The sequence below is a fragment of the Parasteatoda tepidariorum genome, chromosome 7 (genome assembly GCF_982258835.1).
Source record: "Parasteatoda tepidariorum strain Cologne lab strain chromosome 7, Ptep-v5.0, whole genome shotgun sequence".
NCBI classification, from domain to species: domain Eukaryota; kingdom Metazoa; phylum Arthropoda; class Arachnida; order Araneae; family Theridiidae; genus Parasteatoda; species Parasteatoda tepidariorum.
The window spans coordinates 67,056,722-67,066,921 of record NC_141761.1 but is presented as its reverse complement, the minus strand read 5'-3'; the positions used below and the strand labels follow the sequence as shown (position 1 = coordinate 67,066,921).

The 10,200-nt window shown below is 28.0% G+C and overlaps 1 protein-coding gene across 1 annotated transcript; it reads left to right on the top strand.

Annotated features, from left to right (window-relative positions):
* The first annotated feature begins 2,337 nt into the window (after positions 1-2,337).
* Positions 2,338-9,051, top strand: LOC147807218 (U15-lycotoxin-Ls1e-like). The gene is made up of 2 exons (XM_087167972.1): positions 2,338-2,522; positions 8,646-9,051. The coding sequence occupies exons 1-2, from the start codon at positions 2,465-2,467 to the stop codon at positions 8,834-8,836; spliced, it is 249 nt and encodes an 82-aa protein (XP_087024098.1). The 5' UTR covers positions 2,338-2,464; the 3' UTR covers positions 8,837-9,051.
* The last annotated feature ends 1,149 nt before the right edge of the window (positions 9,052-10,200 follow it).

Here is a 10,200-nt window from a genome sequence, read left to right as displayed (position 1 = left end):
TAGAATAATATTTTAATAGCATAAATATTGATGATGACTACATAAAGCCAATATCAAAGTATAAAAAACTCGATCGTGCTAGAAGTTTTTACTTGATTCAAAAACGTAAATGAGAACAAAAAGGAAAACCGTAACAGACGATAAATATGAAACCTTAAGGTTAGAAAAAAAATCTTCTGAAAAGTCAATTTACTGAAAGATTCTTTTGCGTGCATCACCACTTAATAAAATATTAAATCTAGTTTTCCTGTGTTAAAAAAAATCTCTATGATTTAAAAATATACGAAATCTCATTGATTATATTGAGGTATTTAAACAGTTGTCAGTTTTAGTTTAAAAAAACATAAAGTAAATTAAAACATTGGTAGGAGCACACGTCCTAAATTTTTTTACCTAATTATGTAAAATGAAGTCGAATGTTTTTGAACTTGGCATTTTAATTTGAGACACTAAATCTCAACATAATATATTTTTGATCCTCAAAATATGGGAGGTAGCCGAAATTTGGAATGTATTGCTCCAATAGTCTGTCAAAAATTGAACTCCTTTGTGTTAATTTCGCTTGTGAGTATTTTACCATCTCAAAGAAGTTGTAACTTCAAATTTTTATTTCTCAATAACTAATAGACCAATTCCCTCAAATTATATTATGGATGTTACTATTTAATATTGCTTAAATTAAATTGTTGTACAAACATGTATACCTTAGAGCTCAAATTGAAATGATCAGTAATAAACTTTACAATAGAAACAATGATTTGAAAACTGATATTCTCTGCTGTTATAATTTAATTAAAGATTTCATTGACCTACTTTCTTTAGTTTCAGTCTCTGAATTTTTCTGTAGAGATTACTAAATAACAAATTCTGATTAACATTATAAACAAATATATTAATTGACATTATCCGATTAAATTCAAAATGTAATAAAAGAATATATACAAGGAAGAGGCTAAAGCAACCCCTGAACAGAGGCTGAATTTGTTTCTTCCTGGTGGTAAAGTAATAAAAAATTACAACATAAACGAAGTAATAAGCTGCAAAAATAAGTTCTCTAAATTGCAAAAGCCTAACTAATGATGATCAAACCACGAGGAGCTATATAATCCAGTTTAAGTCATTTTTCATTCTGTTGAGAACGAAAAAAAAACGGCAATATATTTCGATACATTTTTAAACTTAAATGAGGAAAGAAATGGAATTTCATGTGTGATCCTAAAATGTGTAAAGTGATGTGATCCTTGTATGGAAGAAATGTTATCATTTCTTTCATTCAGAGCTTTTTTTGAATCATAATATACAACCCAGCAAAAGTGGCAATTATTAAAAAAATAATAAATATATGTATATAATATAAATGTAGTTTTATAATTATAGTGACCAGTCCTCATAAACATTACAGATATAATTTTTATTCAAATCAAATAATATCTTCTGTCAGAAATATTACTTCAAAATTTCGTTATTTTCGAATAAAATCCCCAATATTGCGACTAATTTTGGTTAGCTTAAAACAGTCATATTTTTGGATTAGGAAATGCCTACTGCACTAAAAAACAAACTTTTAATTCTCGAAATGTGAATGAAATGTTCGTTAGAACAGTGGTCCCCATCTCTGTTACGGAATCGATCTTCTTTTGGCTGAACCCCGACTTCATAAATATATTTCATAAGCAACGGTTAATATACTAATAAAAAAAAAAGACTGCGAGTAAAATTAGAGTAAATTTTTTCTTTGTTTTGTCATAAAGAGTCTAAAAGCCTGATTTTAATATTAAGCAGCTGAATTCACAGGTCTGCAGTGGTTCTCAGTTTTATAGTTTCTGTAGTGTGCGTAAGCTAAATTATGGTTTTTAGAAAAGAATTACAATAAGCTGAAAGAATGGTCATCAGCGAAAAATATTTCTTTATTCTTGAATTTGGCTATTTTATTTTAAGTTTGATGTTAAATTCTGAGGCAATTATTTCTAAATCCTTATTTTTTGTAATTCCTTTACGTTTTCACATTTTCTTGCAGTAATATATTGTTATTAGAAAGAATATATATTTATTTAAATTTTGCTATTTCTTTTTTTATTGGCTTTTTACTTAAATAATGTCATCAAATTCAGAAAATATTAAATAAATAATGGATTATTAAATGAGTAAAAACAATGTTAGAGATCCCAAAAATCATAAGTAGTTCGCAAAAGAAATCCTAACTCATGGAACCGAAGGAATATTGTTTCAAATATTATATTTTTGAAATATTGATTTTAGAAAGTTATTTGGGTTTTTCCAAGGTCAAGTGCGCAAAAAGATAAGCATGTGACGTGCTTAGATAATCAGTATTTTAAAGGCAATAAAATTTCTTTTTCATTAAAAGTAAGAGAGTCAATTATATTGGATGGAATAGTATCGTATTGTGCTGTCGTTTAGCATAATTTCTAATATTTATTTATTATCTTACTTTATCTATAGAAAAATGAAGAAGTTAATATTAATAGCAGTTTTCTTAATAGCATTATGCACCGTTAATTCGAGTAAGTAAAGTTCAACTTTCTCCATTACATTTTACTTCAATTATTTTTAAAATGTTAGTGAAAAATTAAATCTGCTAAAATTTTAAATCTTCTCTTATTTTAAACCAGTAAGACATTTTTGTTGATACTTGTGTCATTATAAAGACCGAATTTTCATGACACTTACATATTATTGTTATTTTATTAATATTATCTTTAATTTTGCATTCTTGGATAAATTTTTTCTCTTTTATAGTGCCTTTTTTAAATACTATAGGACACTTTTTCAGATTGTTGGGATATTTTTCATCTTTTAGTTCATATTTTCTTTTGAATTTTAGAGCATTTCTTGTACATTTTTCTGTGGTATTTTGTAAATCTATACATGAAACTTTTTAATAATTTAACTTTTTCTTTTGTACATCTTTTAATGAATTTATATATTAACTAATAAAAGTATCAATACAGTTTTCCTCTCGTTTGCTGCCTTTTGTAATCTATGGATAAGATTAAGGAGTGTCGTTTTAAGACTGAAAGCCTTGTTTATAAGGGATTTTTAACTTTAAGGAGACTTTTTTAATAATTTTAAAGTCATGTTCGGAATCATTTAGATCATCAACATCTAAGAATGCTTCCCACTTAAATAAAGCTACCTTTATTTTGTGCTATAACTGAAAGCTAAGAAAACCTATGAGAATCTAACATATATATTAAGGAAGTCGTATAAACCACATATTTACAAGGAGTAACTCTTCAGCTCCAGTTGTATCTGGATAAGGAAAAAATATCGAATAAATAAAAAAGGAGGAAATAATGGGTCCTATCGATCGAAAAAAGCCACTTCCGATTACTGGTAATATATACGTCATGTTTATATTTCAATTGAAATGTACGTTGTTGCGTAGTAGTGACTAAACCATGAAGGTCAATATTATCAATAATATGTCAGGTTTCAATGGTGTCAAATTTCAATTCTGCCACTGACTAAAACAGCTTCTTCTTCTTCTTCTTCTTTTTTTTTTTTTTTTTTATATGCAGTCTTACTAAAGATAGCCCTTTAAGTTTTCTTGGAGATTGCGGACATGATAAAGGGCAGGCTATTCATGATATGCACTCTATTATCGAAAAGCAACCACTTTGAAGATTTTTCAATTAAAATGACGACAGTCTCTTGCTGAAGATTGCTACTTGGGTCAATAATTCTCCCTTCAAATGCCAGTAAATGGCACTTTTTGGTACCCGGTAGCGACTTTACACATTGTCGACTCCCGGGCACTTCTTTGGCACCGTATTTTGAAATTCGCCAATGTTACATTCGCCAAGTCGGGTTTCAAATTTTCTCGCGAAAATCTTCGAATACTAATTCGCGCATGTTTCACTTGCAACATACGATTTAAAAAACGCATGAGTGAACATGAGGGGTGAATAAATTTAGCTGCTTTAAAAAATTTTGTGTATTATCATCCTCTTTTTATTCGGACTTCCTGAAACACATATTTATTTCTTACTTTTTTATTTCCTTTTTAGGATAAAGCTTTGTTGTGGGTGTAGGATATATGAGTATAGGGTATAGCTTTTTAATTATTTTTATAAATTTATTTCAAATAATTTATGGTGTCTTTACCAAGTATGTGGACGCAATATTCAATAATGCAGCAGGGTTTTGTACCTAATTGTTTAGTTTTTAAAACCTTTAATTTAAGTAACTACACAATTTATGAGTTTAAAGCATTTTCTTTTTATATACGTGTAATGATGAGGAAATTGTTGCTGTCAGCTTTATACCTAAACTTATTCTTTTCTACTTCTCTGACACTGATATCTATGATTAAATTTGATGTGATGATTCCCATTTGCAGTGCCAATAATATTTGCGTCCGAACAATCGCACTTAGATTTACCACTTTTTTGTAAATGTTATGTCCCAAACCATAAATTCCTTTATACGTATTAGCCAATTCCACAGCTTTGGTCGTCAAGACTTAAAAATTTGTCGCAGTTAAAGTATATTTATGAGGGGAACACTATTTCGATTAACGAAAACTTTTTATGATTTGTAAAATAAAAATATAATGTAAACAGTAACCATCAACTTTGACATTCTCATATCATAACTGTACAACAATTTAAGGGCAATCTGTTTATTTATTTCTGATTCATTAAAGACAAGATATTGAGTCAAATAAGAGAATCTTAACAATTTTTAAATTTAGCAATTTACTTTAAATAAAGAAAGACGTTTTAAAGCAATTGGGTTGAAAGGCTGAGGACTTACACTTTTCTCTAAAACAATTAATCGATGTTATGATAATAAAACAAAACTCTTGCGATCAGTTATCTCAGCAAAAGTAAGATTTTTATTACCAAATAAGAAACAATTATTACCATTCTGCAAGGGACAGTTAAAATAAAATAGGTCATACAGTTTTCGGACACACAGAATGCATGAAAATCTAAGAATAAATGTTTGAACTTTTAATGCAAATTACATACAATAAAAGCTATTGTGTAAAAAAAAAAATTTAAAAAAAAACAAGTTGTTACAAATGAGACTATTATATGATTCGAGCAACTAAAAAATTCTTTTGGAATTTTAAAGACTAATGAATACTATTAAATAATAACAGAAAAGTTTTCTGAGTCTCTTTTGTCTCATTTTTGAAGCAGAATATAAATTAAAATACACATCTCATTTTTTCTGTTCCTGCTTTTCTCTGAATCGTTCTTATTAAAATAGATGAATGGTGTTAAATTACGTTACCTTAAGTTAGTAAACGTGTTTTCGTAATTAGGAGGAAAAAAAAGTCTCTTTTTTGATTGACAATAAATGTAGTAATTTTCATAGTATTTTTTCCATATCTTATTTAGAAGCTCAAAAATTGAATAAAAAAATTATAAAATATATAGACCAATTGTTGAGTTACAGAATCTAATAAGCTAAAGTTGTTATAAAATTATAAATAAAAAGTAACAAGATGGATAAGTTATGAAATTAATGAAGCATAGAATGAAAGGCTAAATATATATATCAAAATATATGATAAAATTAATTAGGAAACAATAAAAACGAAGATGAGTAATTTCAGATATATACAAATAATAGTGATAGAAGCAAGAAAAATGGAAAATATCGGAAATTTTCCTGACAAATTTAAGAAACATTAAAAAAAGTTAAGCAGCCACAATTTTAAGTTTTAATAAATATGATTTGATGTTATAAAAAATAAATTAACTATACGAAAATAGTAGTGAATATGCCATAGAATTGTTTCTTTATGTCGCGGCTTTACTATAAATATTTTTTCTCCTTGTTTTCATAATAGCACGCATTTTACAGAAAATATTTCAACAAATTTAATAAAAAATATTTTCAAATTTTTTTGAAGACTCTCTTATGAAGAAAATATTGTCAATCAAAAGCTGTTCAGTATAAAATATACGCAATTTTTTTTAAGATATTGTAAGCATTTTGAAGAATATATATTTTTTCTAAAATAGAAATAATTGAAAAAACCAGGTAAAAATGAAGGAAATAAAAATTATTATTTTTCAAACTGCGTAAAAAAATTTTTTTAATACTTTTATCTTTAAAAATATGAACACTTAATAATGTGATGATTTATATAGGGGATTATTTTTTTAAAACTTTGTTTATTAATTAAGGTATTCAAAAGAAATTGATTATTCTGAAGATATAAATATTTCATTACTCCAGATTTTTATTTAATTTACAGGAATAGTTTCTATTTGAAAATTTATTTGAACTGAAATATTTATGTAATTAACTGAAATAATTGCGTGTATGTAAATTTTTCTTCCTCTTTTTTTTATAGAAGGACGAAGTATTTTGTTCTCGCTATTTGAATTTTTCTAGTCTTAAACGAGGATAAAATTTGAACTTAATTCAACAAGCAACTTTTAAAAATATTCATGAGCGCGAAGATTCGTTTATGACTTTTGCGAGTGCTGTATTGAGGCGAGCGTAGGGTTGCCTCTCAGTGAGGGTTACCACATAAGGCGGGGAAACAGTTGTCAAATAAAACCGCGGCGAGTGGAGGTGCCCGGGAGTCGACAATGTGTAAAGTCGCTACCCGCGATCCGTCATGCGGTCTGGGGAAAAGGTAACGTTAAGTTTACCACAGCTGAAGCCAATTTTCTTCAACGTATTTTTTATTGACATAATTTAAAACTCGATTAAAAGCTGAAGGGATGTTACCGGTCGAATTTTCCTTTCTCGAAGACATTTGAGTCTTTTTAGTTTAAATTTTGGATATTTTCGTTATACAAAATTAAGTTGTTTAAAATGATGTAAGTATTTATATACCATTTAAATATATCCGGATCATTTTCAAAATTAATCTATAAAAAAAAAATAAGAGATGTATGCCTATACTATATTTTGCAAATAAATTTATTTTCATCTTTGGGTAAGCGAATACAGTAAAGTCTAGACGTTTTTGATTTGTTTAATTAGTCCTGCACTTACGAAGAAAAATATGGGATTAAAAAATAACAAGGGTTGAAACTCTGGATCGTTATTTCGAACTAAGTACTACGGAAATAGTGTTCCGAAATGACTGCGTTTAGTATGTGTTTTTAAAATCCTTGTCGAAAATAAAATAACAAAAGTCAACTCATTTGGAGTATCAAATTAGTATTGAAGTGAAGAAAAATTAAATAATAAAATTAAATAAATCTAACTAATCACTATTGATCGGAACTGTAAACATCAAAATCCCTTGGTCACCGAAGAAGTTGAACGCAATTGAAAAAGCAATTCTTAGAGATACCTCAAGCATCATCAGACAATCCAACCGTTTTCAAATTTATTTTGTCTCACCTTCCCCACTGGTGATTCCACACATTTTGATACCATTTTTGTTTCGTCAAGCGTTTACATATGTCATCTATTGTGTATATTTGTTACACTTCAATTGTGTCAAGGATTTAAAAAATGCATATGAAAAGTGGCGATTATGTAACACCATGTGTTTATTACTTAAAATATATATTAATATTATATCAATTATTTATGTCAATTATTGTTTTGGAAAGTGAACGAGTAACGTGAGCAAAAGTTATGTCAGACGTCTTTGATCATCGACTTCCGAACATTCTATAATTATCTTATCCCTTCAATAACAATAAATAAAAAGGAGGGGGGGAAAAGTTCCCCGTTTCTTAAATGATTTATTTCATTTTGACAAAATCAAAATTTTACATAATTTAATGAAAAGGATATGCTTTATGACACTTGGCTAGATTAACAACTTTATTTCGAAATTAGTTAGTTTTAATCTTCATCCACCACGGAGCTCCACCTTCAATTTTTTTTTTTTAAATAATTATTGGTAAAGAAAAGATAATAATTGAAAAAATATGCTGGAATAAGAAAGCAAATAACACGTATAATCTGTTAGGAAAATTTAAAATATTGTAACTACAAATGGCATTCCGAGCGTGTATATAAGGGGATTTAGTGAACGACTATCTTCATCTATCAAAAGGTACCTCAATATTAAATTAAGTTAACGTGTCTTATATACCAGTAAATTGATATTTTATATTTGTATGTATATCGCCACACTATTCCCTTTCTAGAATTTAATCTTTGATTGAATTCGATGAAGGTATGCTACTAGTTGAATTATTTAATTATGCTGTATATTTAATTATTTCATTTTAACACTCATTATTTTTCTTATTTTTTGGTCGGGAGATTTGTATTTACTTAACCGGATTTTTAAGCACTAATTTATGACCAAATCAACCATTTAACGTGAACCATTCATCGGTGTTGGCGAGTACATATCACGTCCGGCCGGAGGTCATCATTAATGGGATGTAATTATCGACTATGTCAACCTTCTTCTATCTATAGGTACCTTAAGTTAAAATCAAGTTAACCTGTCTTATATACTAGTGAATTGGTATTTAATATTTGTAGTGGTAGTTACGCCACATATACAAATTTTCAGTCATTTAATCTGCAATTGAATGGCATGAGTATTCATTCATCATCCCCTAATCGACCGCTAGATCAGATAACCTCGTAATTAAACTATATCACTATAGCTCCCTCCAGTGATCCCTGAGAGTGTTGAGTTTCTTATTCCCATTCAAAATTCGTCTATTCATTTGCAGGTCATTGCCCAACAAGAGAGACCATTGTTTGTATTAGATCAATCAACCGCTGCTGTTCAAATGATGATTGTCCCAGAGGCGAATTATGCTGCAGAGAAAATTGTGGAAACAAATGCAAAACACCTTCCTCTACCCCTACAAATGGCCGAAATGTTGCACCGGTCGAAGGATGCCGAATTGACCCTTTCTGAAGCATATTTAAATGATAGATACTAAGCAATAATTTATCTCAAATAATTTTGAGACTATTTGTTGAAAAATTGGTGTATTTTGATTGATTTTCTTTTGATTTCATAATTAGGAATGAATTTTTTTTATTTATTTTAACTTCAATTTCTTAAATATTAAAAATATTTACTGATGGTTTATTACAAGACATTAATAAAAGTTTTGATTTAATCTATGATCTTACTTGCATTATTTATAAAAATATCCTAAATCTAGTGTTTTTTTTTTTAGTTCTTCCTAAAATTCGTCGAAATACGTTATTATTTTCCAGATTTCGAAAATGTATATTGAAATAATTCTTTCGTTTTTAGCAAACTTACAAAGTTTTGAAAGACGCTAATATACAGTATGCAAATCATAATTTTTTTTAAAAAATTGTAAAGAAAAATTTAACTCTTAATCTTAATTTAAAGAAACCCTTCTTCTGAGGAAGGTTCTTGTACAGACAACCGAAACTATGGTATACCCACTTCTATAGTTAATTATTTGCTTAATTCAACTTTTTAGTTTACGTAGCACTTAGTATACCTTATCATTTTTACATGTTCTCTTGCATTATTGACACATTTATCACTGCTAGTAAAGTCACATAGCAAAACTATAAGCCTTTCCAATGATTTCAACATGCATTTTTTCAGTTTTGGGTATTGGACTATCAGCCAATACACAAAAAGCAGCAGTGATATTTTGGTATGTATTCCAAGTGTCCATGCAGCCCCTTTCTTCTAAAGAAAGATGCAGAGTTAAATAAGGCTTACGCTTTTAAAAAATTGAACTCAATTTATTATGATTCATATAAGCAAGGATTAAATTATTTATTCATAAAAAGAACTTAGAAAGACTGCATATTTACCTTAACACAGGATGAATAAAAAAAGTATCGATTTATGAGAGGTGTGTATTATTTAAAAACGCCTTAGTTGTGCCAAAATTAAAATATTTTAGGAAAAGTTATCGCTAATTATAAAATGACCAGTTTTTTTTGTTGCTTTATGTCTTTTATTTAATTTTAAAAAGAACTATAATTTCTGGATTGAGATCACGTACAAACTGCAGGAACCAAAATTAGTATATCACGTTTCGTCCTTTCAGTACTACCTTATATACCCCACTAATAAGAAAATTGACAAATAGTGAAGTAATAAAAAAAATTGAATTTGGAATTAATCATTCCAAGTTTTTCAAACTTTCAGTTTTGGTCTAAAACCTTGCATACTGACAATAAAAAAATCACATGGTATTCGAAAATCCATAAAACAAATGGTATTTTAAGTTATCAAGGTTACATTTTAATATTTAAATGTAACTACTCAGCTTTAAATAACAA